The following is a 19,818-nucleotide window of genomic DNA, read 5'->3' as shown; positions in this document are numbered from 1 at the left end:
GGGCTTGGATTGTGTCTTCCTGCATTGAAGAAGGGGGTGGGAACAGAGGGTCCCTGGGGGTCTCTTCCCATTTTAGGATTCTATGAAATCCCCAGCCGTTATAAGATCAAAAATCTGACTTACCGTATATACTCGAGTATAAGCCGACCCGAATATAAACCAAGGCACCTAATTTTACCACAAGAAAACTGGGAAAACATTGACTCCAGTATAAGCCGAGGGAGGTAAATTTCAGAAATAAAAGTAGATACCAATAAAATTACATTAATAGAGGCATCAGTAGGTTAAATGTTTCTGAATATTTACATAAAGCTCAAATTTAAGATAAGATTGTCTAACTCTGATCAAATCATTATTCTCATCTTCTTCAATGTAAATGTGCTTATGTAGCCTTTTAATAATAATAGAGTAAAATAATGCATGTAATAATAATAATAATAATAATAATAATAATAATAAATACAGGAAAATAATACATGTAATAATAAATAGAGTAAAATAATAAATGCAATAATAATAATCAGATCAGAGTGAAATAATAAATGTAATAATAATAATAATAAGAAGAAGAAGAATAGAGTAAAATTTATTGTTGCTCTTTGTTAGCAACAATAATAGAGAAAAATAATAAATGTAATAATACCAATAATAATAGAGAAAAATAATAAATGTACCATATATTCTCGAGTATAAGCTGACCTGAATATAAGCCAACCAGGACCTTCACCCAAGTATAAGCCGAGGGGGGCTTTTTCAGTCTTAAAAAAAGGGTTGAAAAACTAGGCTTATACTCCAGTATATACAGTAATATCCAATATATATGGTAATATTATGCAAAATGCAACTTTTTCCCCTATCTGCCAAATCCAACTTTCTACACGAAAGGAAACAACCAAAATTGGGGGAAAGGCGCTGGGGTTTTTATTTCGCAGTAATCTTAGAAATGCAAAAAAGCCTCATAGAGGTTGCGGTCTTCTTCCATAGGACGTCTCAATACATCAAAACACACTTTGGGTTGTTGTATGTCTTTCGGGCTGTCTGGCCATGTTCCAGAAGTATTCTCTCCTGACGTTTCGCCCACATCTATGGCAGGCATCCTCAGAGGTTGTGAGGCAACAAAACACACTTTTGTTGTCATCCAGGGTAGAAAAACACGCTCAGTCTTCATTATCCGTCTATTTTGGGCATAGGCAATCTATTTCTCACCCCAGTCCGCATCTCCGTGGCGAGGATGTGGTTTCTAGGCTGCCATCGTGACCCAGACCATGTCTGGTTTCGCAGATGAATCACCAATAGTCTTGTCAACATTTCCAAGTTTCCGACCCAGAATCTCAAAAGGCAACGGAGGCCAGATTTGGTGAGGAAGAGGAGCCCATCTTCATCCATCGCCTTCAATGCAACTGTTGCCTGCCAGTGGGAACCCATCTCACTTGCCTTTTAGTCCTCTTGGTGTTTTCCATGGGGCCCAGCTTCCCCGTATTTTCCATAGGAACCGACTTTTCTGTCGGGAAGATGATGGTAGCATATTCAGTTTGGTCCAAAGGTTGCGGTTTTGGAGATGGAGGAGGAAAAGGAGGCCTCCTTGCGTTCTTCCTAGCCTGGAATTCCAGCACCCCATAATCCACGGTGAACACGGCCACGGCGGGAGGCTCTTCTTCCTATGATGAAACCAAAAAAGAAGAGTTATTTATTCAGACTTTAAAAGGAAGCCTAAACAGGTTTAGTCACCTTTATCCTGGAAGAGCTAATTTCCCCGGTCATTATCCAAAATGACCCTAACTGTTGCACCTCAGTGCTGGTTCACCTTGCTCTTAACACACACTCCACCACAACAGACTAGATTTAAACAGTTTATTGATAAAAGATAGCAAAGTCTGAATAAAAAGAAGTAAAGAAAGCAGTCATCGAAATGCAATAGCAGTCAGTAAAAAAGCAATATTTCAAATGCAAAGGCAGTCAGTCAAAAAGTCAATAATCTAGGAATATAGTTCCAAGTCTCTGATATAGGAAATCAGTCCTGAAAACAAGACAACATGAACTTCAAAGTATAATCCAAAACACAAGTTCCAGGCATGAACCAAAACCAATAATCCTGTTCCATGAGCTTAGACAAGGCAGGACCTATGCTTCCCAAAATTAACGTTGCTTCTTCTGAAACCTTTCCCTATTTCTCCCTTCTTTACCCATGCTTACAAGCCAAGAAAGCATTTCTCTGTCCTTGAGTTCCCTTGCATTTGCCAGCGATTCTAAGGGAACGCCTGGGACAAAGAACCTTTAACCTTAACCTTGTATCTCTATCTAAGGAAGACTCCTCTGACTCGCTGCCAGAGACACCTGGAACTTGTTGATGTTCTAAACTCTGTTGATGTTCCAAATCCTGTGAAAGATCACCCTTATCATTAGTTACTGTTTCCTCGCTAGCCTGCGGCCTCTCTGACAATTCAGAGCCTTCGACATTTCCCTCATCAGCATTGCTTTGGTCAGCCTGCATAAACCCAAATCCCCCTTCATCATCAGACTGAACCACAACATTAACAGATTAGAGAGCTTCAGGGAGAAATGTATGATATGACACAGGCAATAAAAATGAAATGCACAAATATAGGATGGGTGACACCTGGCTTGAAAACAGGGATCTAGGAGCTGTTACGGATTGACAATGATAAATGGAAGTTCTTACGTGTGCCCGCGATCCAGAGTTACCCGCAGAACAATAACATGCCACTCAGTTTTGCAGAACAAACATGCAGGAACTTTACTGATTCCAAAAGATCAAAAACAGTAGTATTTACAATGGATCATTTACAGAAGTCCACAGTCATAAATAGTCCTTTCTCAGACCACAAATCTGCTTCAGAGAAAAATACAGTCCTAGTTCCTCTTTTCTCAGCAGCAAATAAGCCTCAAAAAGGCAAGGCCCCTCTGAGTACACTGCTCTCTTTACCAGCAGTACGCAGTCAGCAATGAAAACTTGACCTTGTTCTGCAGCAGCAGAACAGAAACAGTATCAAATCAATCCCCAGGTCTTTGCAGGTTCAGCCAATCGGCTTCATGCAGTTCATTTTCCAGTTAACACACACAACACAGTGCCTTTGCAAACCATGACAGGAGCCATCATCATCATCATCATCATCATCATCATCATCATCATCCGTCTACCCACCCCTCCTTGTGGCATAAGTCTATCCCTGGTTGGTCAGAGCAGGTGATTTCATTGATTTGCATCTGGCGTCTCCTTTCTTCCTATTAGTTAAGGCTGGATGGCCATCTGTGAGGAGGGCTTGGATTGTGTCTTCCTGCCAGGCAGAAAGGGGTTCGGCTGGATAGCCTTTGGGATCTCTTCCATTCTATGAGTCTATCCTAAGTGCTTGAACACAAAGCTCTTTTTGGATTTCAGATTTTTTAATTCTCCCATTTGTATCTTCATGGTTAATGAGGGATGAGAGGGAAAGGGGGCTAGTCACACTCAAAGTTTTAAAAGCACAATACAAAAGTTTAAAAACCAATTAAATAATACAGTGTGGTCGGGATCAGTATGCAAATAGATCTTATAGCAAGACAGAGTGCATCTAGACTGTTGAATTAATGAAGTTTGATATCACTTTAACAGCTTTGGTTCAGTGCTATGAAATCAAAGAGGGCTGATGCTTTCCCTAAACTACAAGTCCCAGGATTCCATATCGTTGAGCCATGGCAGTTAAAGTGGTATCAAACTGCATTAATTCTATCAAGTGTAGATGCACTCTCAGTCTTGTCCAGATCCCTTTGCATACTGATCCTGACCACACCGTACTATTTAATAGTTTTTTTAAACGTTTGTATTGCAATTTTTAAACTATCGCTAAAGTGTAGGATTGTTAGCCACCTTGAGTATCCACAACGAGAAAGGTGGGGTATAAATAAAAATAATAATATTAATAATAATGTTAAGTAAATTTTCATTCACATTCACTAGCATTAAGGGTACAGGACCCGCATGAAAGTAAAAAACTGTGAATAAAGAATTTACTTTTTTTGCCGGAGATAAAAAATGTATAGAAAATCTATAGGTCTTCCAACATGACTTGCAGAGAAATGCTTTTTTGGTCCCTCATGTGGCTAGTTTGGGTATTGCACCTTAGACTGGCTCTAGATTAAAGGTAAAGGTTTTCCCCTGAGATGAAGTCCAGTCGACTCTGGGGATTGGTGCTCATCTCCATTTCTAAGCTGAAGAGCCGGCGTTGTCCGTAGACACCTCCAAGGTCATGTGGCCATAGGCATGACTGCATGGAGTGCCGTTACCTTCCTGCCGGAGCAGTACCTATTGATCTACTCACACTCTGGGGATTGGTGCTCATCTCCATTTCTAAGCTGAAGAGCCGGCGTTGTCCGTAGACACCTCCAAGGTCATGTGGCCATAGGCATGACTGCATGGAGTGCCGTTACCTTCCTGCCGGAGCAGTACCTATTGATCTACTCACACTCTGGGGATTGGTGCTCATCTCCATTTCTAAGCTGAAGAGCCGGCGTTGTCCGTAGACACCTCCAAGGTCATGTGGCCATAGGCATGACTGCATGGAGTGCCGTTACCTTCCTGCCGGAGCAGTACCTATTGATCTACTCACACTCTGGGGATTGGTGCTCATCTCCATTTCTAAGCCGAAGAGCCGGCGTTGTCCGTAGACACCTCCAAGGTCATGTGGCCATAGGCATGACTGCATGGAGTGCCGTTACCTTCCTGCCGGAGCAGTACCTATTGATCTACTCACACTCTGGGGATTGGTGCTCATCTCCATTTCTAAGCTGAAGAGCCGGCGTTGTCCGTAGACACCTCCAAGGTCATGTGGCCATAGGCATGACTGCATGGAGTGCCGTTACCTTCCTGCCGGAGCAGTACCTATTGATCTACTCACACTCTGGGGATTGGTGCTCATCTCCATTTCTAAGCCGAAGAGCCGGCGTTGTCCGTAGACACCTCCAAGGTCATGTGGCCATAGGCATGACTGCATGGAGTGCCGTTACCTTCCTGCCGGAGCAGTACCTATTGATCTACTCACACTCTGGGGATTGGTGCTCATCTCCATTTCTAAGCTGAAGAGCCGGCGTTGTCCGTAGACACCTCCAAGGTCATGTGGCCATAGGCATGACTGCATGGAGTGCCGTTACCTTCCTGCCGGAGCAGTACCTATTGATCTACTCACACTCTGGGGATTGGTGCTCATCTCCATTTCTAAGCCGAAGAGCCGGCGTTGTCCGTAGACACCTCCAAGGTCATGTGGCCATAGGCATGACTGCATGGAGTGCCGTTACCTTCCTGCCGGAGCAGTACCTATTGATCTACTCACACTCTGGGGATTGGTGCTCATCTCCATTTCTAAGCTGAAGAGCCGGCGTTGTCCGTAGACACCTCCAAGGTCATGTGGCCATAGGCATGACTGCATGGAGTGCCGTTACCTTCCTGCCGGAGCAGTACCTATTGATCTACTCACACTCTGGGGATTGGTGCTCATCTCCATTTCTAAGCCGAAGAGCCGGCGTTGTCCGTAGACACCTCCAAGGTCATGTGGCCATAGGCATGACTGCATGGAGTGCCGTTACCTTCCTGCCGGAGCAGTACCTATTGATCTACTCACACTCTGGGGATTGGTGCTCATCTCCATTTCTAAGCCAAAGAGCCGGCGTTGTCCGTAGACACCTCCAAGGTCATGTGGCCATAGGCATGACTGCATGGAGTGCCGTTACCTTCCTGCCGGAGCAGTACCTATTGATCTACTCACACTCTGGGGATTGGTGCTCATCTCCATTTCTAAGCCGAAGAGCCGGCGTTGTCCGTAGACACCTCCAAGGTCATGTGGCCATAGGCATGACTGCATGGAGTGCCGTTACCTTCCTGCCGGAGCAGTACCTATTGATCTACTCACACTCTGGGGGTTGGTGCTCATCTCCATTTCTAAGCTGAAGAGCCGGCGTTGTCCATAGACACCTCCAAAGTCATGTGGCCATAGGCATGACTGCATGGAGTGCCGTTACCTTCCTGCCGGAGCAGTATCTATTGATCTACTCACACTCTGGGGGTCGGTGCTCATCTCCATTTCTAAGCCGAAGAGCTGGTGTTGTCCGTAGACACCTCCAAGGTCATGTGGCCACAGGCATGACTGCATGGAGTGCCGTTACCTTCCTGCCGGAGCAGTATCTATTGATCTACTCACACTCTGGGGATTGGTGCTCATCTCCATTTCTAAGCCGAAGAGCCGGCGTTGTCCGTAGATACCTCCAAGGTCATGTGGCCATAGGCATGACTGCATGGAGTGCCGTTACCTTTCTGCCGGAGCAGTACCTATTGATCTACTCACACTCTGGGGATTGGTGCTCATCTCCATTTCTAAGCTGAAGGGCCGGCGTTGTCCGTAGACACCTCCAAGGTCATGTGGCCATAGGCATGACTGCATGGAGTGCCGTTACCTTCCTGCCGGAGCAGTACCTAATGATTTACTCACACTCTGGGGGTTGGTGCTCATCTCCATTTCTAAGCTGAAGAGCCGGCGTTATCCGTAGACACCTCCAAGGTCATGTGGCCACTGGCATGACTGCATGGAGCTCTGTTACCTTCCCACCTATTGATCTACTCACATTTGCAAGTTTTCAAACTCCTAGGTTGGCAGAAGCTAGGGCTAACAGCGGGAGCTCACCCTGCTCCTCAAATTCGAACCACCGACCTTTCGGTCAGCAAGTTCTGCAGCTCAGCGGTTTAACTCACTGCACCATCGAGCTCCACGGCCTCATATCCCAGAATCTGATCTCAGATTATTCCGCTTTGAACTGGATTAGATGAGTCTCCACTGCCACTAATCTGGGATAAGAAGCTAATCTGGGATCAGATCCTGGGATATAGGGCAGTGTGGATCCTGCCTGAGAAACGCAGAAGCAAGAGGAAGTGATCACTTGTGAACTTTGCTCGGCTATTTCTCGTTGCTTATCCTTGGGCAGAATACATACAATAAGGAGTAAGAGACAGAAAGCCTTCTTCTGTTCCTCTGAAAAGTAGTGAATTTGCAGCCGGCGTTATTGCAGGCAAATGGAAAACTTTACTGACATTTTCTGCTGCGAAAACTAATGAGTAATTAAAAAGGGGGAAATTCATTCCCAGCTCAGCTGAGCGTTTTGAAGTTTCGCTTGCAGAATATCATCCTACGAGGCACTGACAAAAAGATGGCCAGTTCAGTGTGAAAGTTTTTCCTTGTCGACAGAAGACCTTGAGTGAAAAGGAACTTACCAACGGAGCGTTTTCATCATGGGGTTTTCCTCTCTCTGCAAAACAACAAAGGAGATAAAATTAAACTCACTATTTAAACCGTTGACCCCACAGAGTCCAAGAATGAAGCCTGTTAGCAGACTGGTGAGAGGAATTAATTCAATAAGAACACAGTAGTTTGGCACCATTGTAATTGCCATGGCTTAGTGCTGTGGAATCAAAGAGTGCTGGTGCCTCCCAAAACTACAACTCCCAGGATGTAATAGCATTGAGCCATGGCAACTAAAGTGGTGCCAAAGTGCATATATTCCACAGTGTAGATGCACCCTTAGTCCAGCACCAAAACTGCTGTACCACTCCTGCCTCCTTTAGGTTTCTGTGAATTTTCTGGGCTGTATGGCCATGTTCCGGAAGCATTCTCTCCTGACATTTCACCCACATCTATGGCAGACATTCTCCGAGGTTGGGAGGTCTGTTGGAAACTAGGCAAGTGGGGTTTCTATATATAATAACTAGTTGTGTCCGGCCACGTGTTGCTGTGGCGTAGTCTTAAGTGGGGTTTTCTTCGTGCCCTTCAAGGTGGCCCAGAAAGGATTCCCCTAGATATGAAGCAGCCAGGCTTTGTAGCTGCAAGGCTATTCAATGGTATTCAAGTTGGCCAACAATGGAGTCCCCTAGATATGAAGCAGACAGGCTTTGAAGCTGCAAGGGTATTCAATGGTATTCAAGTTGGCCAACAATTGAGTCCCTTAGGTATGAAGCAGCCAGGCTTTGAAGCTGCAAGGGTATTCAATGGTATTCAAGTTGGCCAACAATTGAGTCCCTTAGGTATGAAGCAGCCAGGCTTTGAAGCTGCAAGGGTATTCAATGGTATTCAAGTTGGCCAACAATTGAGTCCCGTAGGTATGAAACAGCCAGGCTTTGAAGCTGCAAGGGTATTCAATGGTATTCAAGTTGGCCAACAATTGAGTCCTTTAGGTATGAAGCAGCCAGGCTTTGAAGCTGCAAGGGTATTCAATGGTATTCAAGTTGGCCAACAATTGAGTCCCTTAGGTATAAAGCAGCCAGGCTTTGTAGCTGCAAGGCTATTCAATGGTATTCAAGTTGGCCAACAATTGAGTCCCTTAGGTATGAAGCAGCCAGGCTTTGAAGCTGCAAGGCTATTCAATGGTATTCAAGTTGGCCAACAATTGAGTCCCTTAGGTATGAAGCAGCCAGGCTTTGAAGCTGCAAGGGTATTCAATGGTATTCAAGTTGGCCAACAATTGAGTCCCTTAGGTATGAAGCAGCCAGGCTTTGTAGCTGCAAGGCTATTCAATGGTATTCAAGTTGGCCAACAATTGAGTCCCTTAGGTATGAAGCAGCCAGGCTTTGAAGCTGCAAGGTCACTCCTTGGAAAGTGATGAGTATTGTGGCCACATTTGGTGTGATTTGGCCGAGTGGTTTTGTTGTTAACTCAGTCCTAATTTTGCACATTACATTTATATATATATATATATATATGGATGATGATGATGATGGTGATGATGATGATGATGATGATGATAATACTTTATTTCTAGACCACCTTCTCTCCCCAGAAGAACTCAGGGCAGTTAACATACGTACATATAAATGGCAAACATTCAATGCCACAACTACTTCACTTAATATCAAAGAGTATAAAGTGACAATAGCATACTCATTATAATAAAAATTCCAAATTAGAAAAAACAATAAATTTAAACATGATACTCTGTAAAAATATTATTGCACAGAGCAAGTGTATATCTGGACCTAATTAAATGGTGAAGTTGCAGAAAATGTTCAGTATTTGTTGTAGTTTCACTTAGACCATAGCTGCTATAGGATAATCCGCTTAAGCGGCTGAGCAGGGAAAAGAAGGGGCCTGAGGCTGTTAGGAATGGTGGGAGTTGGAGTCCAGAACACCTGGAGGGCCAAAGTTTGCCCATGCCTGGTCCATCCAATCCCTTTTCCATACATTCTGATGTCAATCTGGAAAACAGGCTGCCAGGTTCTAACGATTCCAACAAAGAGTCCTCAAAGTATAGGGGGAAACTGCCCAAAGGTGCCAAAAAGTATTCCTGCAAAGACTGGGGCCTCTTCCAACTCTAGGATTCTGGAATTCCATACCTTGCCTTCTCCGGATGACTTTAATAAGGAAGAAACACAAAGATGCCAGCACCGAGACCAGGACCAGTCCCAATGCCCCAATGGCAGCCAAAGGGATGTTGTGGCCAGCATTTTCATTCTCTTTTGCATCATGGTCACTCTCGTACTCATCTTCCGGTGATCCAGGCGTTGGTGCAATTTCTGCAGATTTCAAAGACATGAGAGTATGCCCAATAGTTCTAAGAGTTAAACATCAGTCAAAAAGCAAAGCCAGTGGATTCACTGAAGAAAATCATGACCAAAATCCTACGTCAGAAGACAGGACATAACTGCACTCATGGAGTTATAAAACAGTTGTACCTCAGTAGCAAATTACAGCATTACGGAACTGAATTTGAAAGAATAACATGCAATGTGGGCATGTTATGGCCTCTCTTGACAAAGGAGCGGATTGGGAATTCAAGGGCTTCCAGCTGATGTTAACCACAAAATTACGTTGGAAAACCTCCAAATATCTAGAGGTGCTTTCTCTGTAGGTATTTTTAGGTTCTTCATTGTGGTCCTATGGTCAACTTATAGTGGAAGTTGATCATAGAATCATGTTGTAGCATCGACACATGCCTAGAAAAGTGTTCTGTGTAGGTATCTGTAGGTTCTTCAATGTGGTTCTATGGGCAATCTCTGGTGGAATCTGACCATATAGTCATGTTGGAGGACTGACAAATACCTAGAGAAGTGTTCTCTGTGGTTACTTGTAGGTCCTCCAGTGCAATTCTAAGGACACATTAGGGTTTTTTACTTCCCAATTAAGACTAGGAATCTAGGAGATTAAAATTCAATAGTTTAATTCAGAGACATGGGTTTTTCTTGATGGCACTTTTCTTGATGCCATCTTTGGCTTGTCTTGATTGGAAGACCACCCATTAGTAGTTACTCTTACTAATGGGTGGTCTTCCAATCAAGACAAGCCAAAGATAGCATCAAGAAAAGTGCCATCAAGAAAAACCCATGTCTCTGGATCATGGGTTTTATAGTCTCGAATTGATGTAAACATGCACATGTGCACAAGCCAAGAAATCAAAACATTATTTTCTCTTCTTGTCTGTAATTTCCCTTCTCCTACTTCAATGCCTCTGTGTCTCTTTTGTTCTGTAAACAATCCTTTTGTTTTCTGTGTTGTCGAAGGCTTTCATGACCGGGATCACAGGGTTGTTGTGTGTTTTCCGGGCAGTATGGCCATGTTCCAGAAGCATTCTCTCCTGACATTTCACCCACATCTATGGCAGGCATCCTCAGAGGTTGTCAGGTATATGGAGAAACTAAGCAAGGAAGGTTTATATATCTGTGGAAGTTCCTGGGAGGGGGGAAGAACTCTTGTCTGTTGGAGGCCAGTGTGAATGTTGTAATTAATCACCTCAATTAGCATTAAATGGCCTTCCCAGCTTCACCTCCTGGCCTTTGTTCAGGCTAGTGGATACTCCATCATGGACATCTGAACAGCTGTCAGTCCAAGAACAAGCCATGAGAGTCAAGACAAAGATTCACCCAGAGGAAAGGTGTTCTTACCATACATCAAGGGAACCACTGACCGCATAGGCAAACTGATGAAGAAGCACAACCTACAAACCATCGACAGACCCACAAAGAAAATCCAACAAATGCTACGGTCAGTGAAGGACAAGAGGGATCCTCTCACCTCTGCAGGAGTCTACCGTAGACCACGCAGCTGTGGACAAGTCTACATAGGGACCACTAAACACAGCATTGCACAAACACGAGTCAAAGAACATGAAAGACACTGCAGACTCACTCAACCAGAGAAATCAGCCATAGCAGAGCCCTTGATGAACCAGCCTGGACACAGGATATTATCTGAGAACACATAAATGCTTGACCACTCCGGCAACTATCATGTCGGACAACACAAAGAAGCCACTGAACAGAAATTTCAACAGAAAGAAAGAAACCATGGAAATGAACAAAATCTGGCTCCCAGTATTAAAAAATTCCAAAATCAGAACAGTAAATAAGGAGCAGCACTCTGAAAACAGAAGAATTCCAAACACGAGTCAATCAGGGGCAGCTAACGACTCTGAACAAAGGATTCCCCCAGGCCAGGAGGTGAAGCTGGGAAGGCCATTTAATGCTAATTGAGGTGATTAATTACAATATTCACACTGGCCTCCAACAGACAAGAGTTCTTCCCCCCTCCCAGGAACCTCCACAGATATACAAGGGCTATCCAGAAAGTTCATGACGTTTTGGAATTAAAAATAAACAAAGTATAGGAGAAAACATTTACCATATTCAGTTGAAAGCCAGACCCAAATACTAGTTCTCACCATAGTCCCCACTGAAATCTAGGTAGTTATCATAGTGATAAAAGTGTTTGAAAAGCCCTCCCCCCCACCAAGATTCCCGCCTGGCTTGCGTCCTGAACCAGGCTGGCTTCCCTTCTCTCAGCTGTCAAATGGTGCGCTGAGCTTTCCGCACGATCTTCCTCGATCGCTCTTTTGTTTTGCAGATGCTTGCAAGGAAGGTTTTTTGGGACAGGAAAGGTGTGCTTCTTGCAAAACCTTAGAAGAGCACCTTCTTTGCAAGCATCTGCAAAACAAAAGCGCGATCGAGGAAGATCGTGCGGAAATTATTTTTAATTCCAAAACGTCATGAACTTTCTGGATAACCCTCGTATAAACCTTCCTTGCTTCATTTCTCCATACCTCACAACCTCTGAGGATGCCTGCCATAGATGTGGGCGAAATGTCAGGAGAGAATTCTTCTGGAACATGGCCATACTGCCCGGAAAACATACAACAACCCTTTTGTTTTTTCTTTTTCTGTAAACATTTCCTTGTGTTCCCAAAACGATTTCCACTCTTTCTTCTTCCCCCTTCCATCTCTTCAGGCCACCTTGATCTCGTTCTACCTTTTGCCCAGGTGTCTTCTCCTGGAACTTAGCAACACCTTAATAACACCAATGCCTTGTCTTTTCCCATATTATTTCACTCCTTTCTTGCTCCCTCCTCTCTTCTGTTTTCTCTTTAACCCGTTCTGAATTTATGAAACTGAATGTGGAGGAGTGACTGCTTGATTATTTCCCAAATACATGGTCATACGTTCAGCACCTTGAACAGCTCCTTTCTAAGCCCCAGGGGAGATTCCCTGCCCCACAAACAGGACGGCCATTGAGTCCCATCTGTGGCCCAACCCACATCCACACACTGGAGGAAAGTGCCCAAAAGTGTCCGTTCTGACCTGTGACTGTGAGGTTGCCGTGGTTGCTTTCCGTGAAGCCGAGGCTCGAGTGGGTAGCGACCAGTATGCAGGAGTAGACCCCGCTGTCGTTCCTTTCTAGGTTCAGGATCTTCATACGAAACGTCTGTGTGTCCAGGCGAGTGATCTCGTACTTGTTCTTGTTCCTTGTATCCAGTTTTCCCGGCTGCTTGTTCGCATCAAATTTGTACCAATTCACAGAATCCTCAAAAACCTCTGCGTTGGAGATATTGCAGGTGAACTCGGCCGTGGTGCCCGTCGATTGATTCAGTTGGGTTGGCCAAAACGTTGCTGCACAAAGAGACAAAAATAAAGATATGTCCTGAATGTTGAGACTTTACAGCAGGGGTCCTCAAACTTTTAAGGCAGAGGGCCGGACCACAATCCTTCAGACTGTTGAGGGGCTGAATTATCATTTGAAAAAAAAAAAACGAACCAATTCCTATGCACACTGCACATATCTTATTTGTAGTGCAAAACAACAACAATAACAATGAAAGACCAATACAGTATTTAAAAATGAAAATAATTTTAACCAACATAAACCTATCAGGATTTCAATAGGAAGTGTGGGCCTGCTTCTGGCCAATGAGATAGTCAGGTTAATTGGGATTGTTGTTGTTGTGTGTCTTCAAGTCATTTCAGACTTTGGGCGAGCCTAAGTCTAAAATTATTTATTTATTCATTTACTGCATTTATTTACTACATGTATATCCTGCCCGTCTCACCCCAAAGGGGACTCAGAGCAGCTGTATGTACATACAATATATTATATTATTAGCATAGCACAATACAGTAGAGTCTCACTTATCCAACATAAACGGGCCAGCAGAATGTTGGATAAGTGAATATGTTGGATAATAAGGAGGGATTAAGGAAAAGCCTATTAAACATCAAATTATGTTATGATTTTACAAATTAAGCACCAAAACATCAGGTTATACAACAAATTTGGCAGAAAAAGTAGTTCAGTATGCAGTAATGCTATGTAGTAATTACTGTATTTATGAATTTAGCACCAAAATATCACAAGGTATTGAAAACATTGACTACAAAAATGCGTTGGATAATCCAGAACGTTGGATAAGCAAGTCTTGGATAAGTGAGACTCTGCTGTATTAGCATTATATATTACTATATTGAACTAAACCACTATACTGTAATATTATATGTAATATATAACATATAATTAATATTATTATATGGTATTATTATTAGTATTATATTGTATAAAATGATAATATTATTATCAATATCATATGTATATAGTAAAAGGTAAAGGTTTTCCCCTGACGTTAAGTCCAGTCATGTCTGACTCTGGGGGCTGCTGCTCATCTCCATTTCTAAGCCAAAGAGCCGGCGTTGTCCATAGACACCTCCAAGGTCATGTGGCCAGCATGACTGCATGGAGCACTGTTACCTTCCCGCTGGAGCGGTACTTACTTACTTAGGCGATCCCTCGTAGCTCGAGGACGATTGTCTTCCATCTTGGGGACCTATTGATCTACTCACATTTGCATGTTTTCGAACTGCTAGGTTGGCAGGAGCTGGGGCTAACAGCGATCTCTCATTCCGCTGCCGGGATTTGAACCCGGGACCTTTTGGTCCGCAAGTTCAGCAGCTCAGTGCTTTAACACACTTCGCCACTGGGGCTCCCCATATGTATATACAATATATTATATTATTAAAACTGATATAAAAATATTATATTATAAATGAGGGCGGGGGCCAGGTAAATGACCTTGGAGGGCCGCATCCGGCCCCCGGGCCTTAGTTTGGGGACCCCTGCTTTACAGCATAGTTGAAGACCTTCCCATCACTTCAAGGGTTTTTCTTGGCAAGGATTTTTTAGAAGAGGACCTTCCAATTGTTTCAAGGTTTTTCTTGTCAAGAGGTTTGCCATTGCCATCATGTCCAAGTGGGAACTTGAACCTGGGTCTCCAGACTTGTCATCCAACACTCAAAACCATAACATTATGGCTCTCTTTTTCCAAAGCACTGTTCCTGTTTACAATTTGGGATAGGGACCTTGAGGTGCATCCACATTGTAGAATTAATGCAGTTACATTCCACTTTAACAGCCACATCTCAATGTTATGGGATCTTGAAGGTTTGTTGTTCAGTGAGGCACAAGCACACTTATAGAAGTTGTAGTTTTGCAAGGCTTTTAGCCTTCCCTGCCAAAGAGTGCCAAATTACAACTCCCATGATTAGGTAACTAACATTGAGCCATGGCAGTTGCAGTGATATAAAACTGTGTTAACTCTATGGTGAAGATGCCTCACAAGTGAAGATGACTGGTGGAGAAAAAGGCCCCTTCTACACTGCCATATAATCCAGATTATCAAAGAAGATAAATAACATTAATCTTGTTGGATCGGGCTTGTCCTCATGTAAACCGCCCTGAGTCCTTTCGGGGAGATGGAGGCAGGATATAAAAATAAAGTTATATTATTATTATTATTATTATTATTATTATTATTATTATTATTATTATTACAGTAGAGTCTCACTTATCCAACATTCGCTTATCCAATGTTCTGGATTATCCAACGCATTTTTGTAGTCAATGTTTTCAATACATCATGATATTTTAGAGCTAAATTCATAAATACAGTAATTACTACGTAGCATTACTCCCTATTGAACTACTTTTTCTGGCAAATTTGTTGTATAACATGATGTTTTGGTGCTTAATTTGTAAAATCATAACCTAATTTGATGTTTAACAGGTTTCTCCTTAATCTCTCATTATCCAACATATTCGCTTATCCAACGTTCTGCCGGCCCGTTTATGTTGGATAAGTGAGACTCTACTGTATTATTATTATTATTATTGAACCGGATTATATGTATCTACACTAATACAATTCAAAGCAGATAATCTGGATTTTATATGGCAGGGTAGAAGGGGCCAAAGACATCGCTTGTCACAACACATACAGTCCATAAAGTCCATAACTTTATTTTTCCCTTCTCTCCAAAGGTAAAGATCCATAATAAGCAAATTTAAATATACATTTGAGGCACTTTAGGGTTTTAAAACCTTAAGTCTTTGTGGTTTGTGGCAAAAAAGTGGGATCCATAGTAAACAAAAGGTATAAAATTCTTTGAGTCTTCTTAACAATCATTCAGGAGGTGAGAAGGAAATAAACCCTTAAGAGACTAGAGGTGCATCTACATTAGCAAATTAATTCTACATTTAATCATTTGACATCATTTTAACTACCAGATCTCAATGCTATAAAATCCCAGGAATTATGTTACAAATCCCTGCACTTCACCGCCTTGAGCCAGGGCCATTAAAGTAGAATCAAACTGCATTAATTCTATGGTGTAGATGTGCCCCAGAAAGAGAAGACATCTAGCAAGCCAAGGTTTGAAGGTGTAAAGACATATCAAATCTTTATTTCTCACCATTCGAAAAGTAGCGTTGATAAGGCAAATAGCATTCTGTTATTCATCCAATAATTAATATTTACACCAAGAATGATGATAATAACAATACAGTAGAGTCTCACTTATCCAACATAAACGGGCCAGCAGAACGCTGGATAAGCAAAAATGTTGGATAATAAGGAGGGATTAAGAAAAAGCATAATAAGCATCAAGTTACGTTATGATTTTACAAATTAAGCACCAAAACATCATGTTTTACAACAAATCGACAGAAAAAGCAATTCAATGTATGGTAATGTTATGTAGTAATTACTGTATTTACAAATTTAGCATCAAAACATCGCAATGTATTGAAAACATTAACCACAAAAACATTGACTACTAAAAGGCAGACTACGTTGGATAATACAGAATGCTGGATAAGTGGAGGTTGGATAAGCGAAACTCTACTGTAATAATAATAATAATAATAATTAATAATAATAATAATAAATGTTAATAACCATCTCAGTTTCATGTGGCCATCCAAATGTCCTGGGAGTCTGAAAAGCATTCTTTTTGGATTGTGAATATTATTCTTTTCTGATTTATTTAAAAGCAGACATTCTCAGAACAAAACTGCTGGATTACAGCCCATACAGACTTTAAATTCATATATAATATAAATTGGTAATTAGGTGGACGACCACCCATGAATCCTCTGTTTCAGAGAAAGGAGTTGGCAAAGCCACTGCTCAGTATTCCTTGCCTTAAAAAAAACAGTAAAATTAATGATCCATTATTCTATTTTATTTTAATTTGATTTTAATTGTTAATTGAATTTTGATGGGCTATTGCATTGTTGGCTTAACGTAACTGTTTGTATAATTGTCGATTTTACTGTATTTTATTGTAACATGTTTTAACTGTTTTACCTGTTTGTATTTTTGGGCTTTTGTCCTGTGTTAGCCGCCCCAACCGGGAGGGATAGAAAAATAAAGTTACTTAAGGTAAAGGTTTCCCATGACGTTAAGTCCAGTCATGTCTGACTCTGGGAGTTGGTGCTCATCTCCATTTCTAAGCTGAAGAGCCGGCGTTGTCCGTAGACACCTCCAAGGTCATGTGGCCACTGGCATGACTGCATGGAGTGCCGGAGCGGTATCTATTGATCTACTCACATTGGCATGTTTTCGAACTGCTAGCTTGGCAGGAACTGGAGCTAGCAGCGGCCGCTCACGCCGCTCCTGTGGTTTGAACCTTAAGTAGCTTACTTTGAACCTTTGAAGTTACTTACTTACTTACTAACGGAGTCAACATAAACCAATAAGTGACTTGAAGGCACACAAACAAGATCCCTCAAAAGCTGAAGACTATATCTTCCAGAGGATGAAGAAAGTTGCTTTTTTGGACAGTCAGTCCCAAAATCTCTGGCTGGGGGAGTTTGGAAGTGGCGGTCCAAAAAGAAGAACCTTCTCTGAACCTTCTCCAAAACCAGTAGGCTGTTAGGAATGGTGGGAGTTGAGGTTCAAAACACCTGGAGGAATGAAGGTTTGTCCATGCCTGATGTAGACTCTATTCCAGAAGAAGGAACTGACCAAACCACCTCTGAGCTGTTGTTACCTAAGAAAGCCCTCTGAAATGCATGAGCTAAACATAACATAACTCAACGGTCAACTTGAAGGCACGTACGCACCGACCACCCTTTCCTTCTTGCTCACTCCACAAGTTTGCCCAGTAGGACCACGGTTGTCCCATGCCCAACCTTCCAATGTATACAAACCAATACCGTGTTTCCCCGAAAATAAGACAGTGTCTTATATTATTTTTTACTCCCAAAGATGTGCTAGGTCTTATTTTCAGGGGATGACTTATTTTTACATGAAGAAGAATTCACATTTATTGTTGAACAAAAAAATGAACATTTATTCTATACTGTACAGTAGTTGTCGTCACAAACCAACATAACCAAACCAGACAAACTGTGACTTCTGTCAAGAATTTCTTGTTACTACCATTATTTCCATATACAACTGGTATGTACATTTACCAATCCTGCGTGCTATGGTGTTTTGTTTGGTGGGCACCGGGCATGCTTCCAAACAAAAACTTTGCTAGGTCTTACTTTCGGGGGAGGCCTTATATTTAGCAATTCAGCAAAACCTCTACTAGGTCTTATTTTTTGGGGGATGTCTTATTTTAGGGGAAACAGGGTACCTACCAGAGGGTTTGAGCAGCAAGGCAGACCGGCAACAGAGCAGCAAAAGCCAAGCACCAACCCAATGCATTATCCGATGCCGGCTTTCCATGGTCACTTCAAGAGCTCTCCATGTTCAGGACTCACACCCCATATCAGGCATCAAATCCTTGGTTTGAGGACGCCCATCCCTCTCTCCCGTGGGCCATTCTGTGGCTTGTTGGGCTTCTCTCCGTGTGGCCCTGCGTGCCAGTCCACATCCAGGGCAGGACTGAAGGGTCCCCATCCCCACTTGCCAGGGAAGCCCTGCTTGTCGCCCACTCACTCATCCTCCCACCCACCCTGCCACCCCCTTCCTCTTCTCCTTTCTCCTCCGATTCTCATTATCGTGTGTTTCATATGCTGGGTACATTGAAAGGAAATGGCATCATCCCGACCAAACATTTTGAAGCACCAGACCACAAAAAGAGAAGGGAAGCGGCAGCCACCCCTGCACTTTGTCTGAGCGCTTGCAAACTTGCTGCGTTGGCACATCGCTGAGGCACAGAACATGGGAAAGTTTTTTCTGAAAACACAGTCACATAGGAAAGAAATGACAAGAAACACAACAACGGGCACGTTTTGCTCTCCGACATGGCCCAAAACCACTGAACCGGTGAATGGAGCAACTTGCTGAAAAACTGACATTTACGATCAACATGGATAAAATTATTCATGAGAAATCCTATTTTCCCCCCGTAAATACAAAGACATGACGGGAGTTTTCAAACAGTGTGGAAAATGTTGGTGAAAGTGGTGGTCAATGCCAGCAGGGCAATGAAAACCACTCCGGATTTTAGTCTGAACTTTAAAGAATATACCTAGTAGCCACACAATGTTTCTTTTCAGTTCAGAATCTAAGCTGGATTCATTGCTCCAACATTAGAAGCCACCAGCTGTCATTCAGCAAAGTTGATTGATCTGTTTCTTTTAAATAAATTTGTTCGTTTTAATTAGTTCCTTTTAACAAGGATTAATTAATTACTATCTGGCCTATCTGTCATGGTGGGAGTCAAGGAGGGTCATGGTGTGAGTTAAAGGAAAATGCAGTCAAAACAGTGGCTGATACAAATGAAATAAACAACCATATTATTATAAGCCTGTTGCCAAACCATCATAATGACAATGATAAAAATAAGGCACATAACAATTAAAATTCCTCATCCATCCAGGATGAATTTGCCTGGTTGAAGAACTCATTTTTTATTCAATGTATTTCTTTCTTTCAAGGTATTTTTGCCTCACCTCTCTCTTTTTAAAAAAAAAAAAGTATTAAAAAATCGCAAAAGTAACTATATGGTAACCTTTTACTCCCTTCCCCATCTTTTAAATGTTTCATTTTGCCATAACTGCACAATTACGGCAGTGCTTTCCATTTGCAAGAAGCATTGAAACTGTGCAATGTTGCATTTATTTCATGAGAGAGAGAAAAGAAACATTAAATAGCATGCATGCACTATGAAGGGCAGATACAATAGAGAGGCAGAATAAATCAATACAACCCAGAAGTCTGATTGGAGGAACATGCAGCTTCAAAGTGGAAGTCAAAGTAGTATCAAACTACGTTAATTCGACAGTATAGATGCACCCC

At 42.4% G+C, this 19,818-nt stretch overlaps 1 protein-coding gene across 1 annotated transcript; it reads right to left on the bottom strand.

Moving 5' to 3' along the window:
• Positions 1-898: 898 nt before the first annotated feature.
• pdcd1 (programmed cell death 1) lies at positions 899-18,942 on the bottom strand. Its single transcript, XM_062976929.1, has 5 exons — positions 18,213-18,942; positions 12,599-12,907; positions 9,365-9,544; positions 7,253-7,287; positions 899-1,658 (listed from the first exon to the last, which is right to left on the bottom strand). The coding sequence occupies exons 1-5, from the start codon at positions 18,298-18,300 to the stop codon at positions 1,392-1,394; spliced, it is 879 nt and encodes a 292-aa protein (XP_062832999.1). The 5' UTR covers positions 18,301-18,942; the 3' UTR covers positions 899-1,391.
• Between the last annotated feature and the right edge of the window lie 876 nt (positions 18,943-19,818).

The sequence above is a fragment of the Anolis carolinensis genome, chromosome 3 (assembly GCF_035594765.1).
Source record: "Anolis carolinensis isolate JA03-04 chromosome 3, rAnoCar3.1.pri, whole genome shotgun sequence".
Lineage (NCBI taxonomy): Eukaryota > Metazoa > Chordata > Lepidosauria > Squamata > Dactyloidae > Anolis > Anolis carolinensis.
The sequence above is the reverse complement of the archived record's forward strand: the minus strand, read 5'-3'. Positions and strand labels throughout refer to the sequence as shown.

Excerpts from the sequence above, each read along its gene's own strand:
- pdcd1 (XM_062976929.1), bottom strand. The coding sequence starts at position 18,300 with ATGGAAAGCCGGCATCGGATAATGCATTGGGTTGGTGCTTGGCTTTTG. Across the intron at positions 12,908-18,212 it reads CTTGCTGCTCAAACCCTCTG|CAACGTTTTGGCCAACCCAA; the intron begins GTAGGTACCCTG and ends CTCTTTGTGCAG. Across the intron at positions 9,545-12,598 it reads CGGCAACCTCACAGTCACAG|AAATTGCACCAACGCCTGGA; the intron begins GTCAGAACGGAC and ends TGAAATCTGCAG.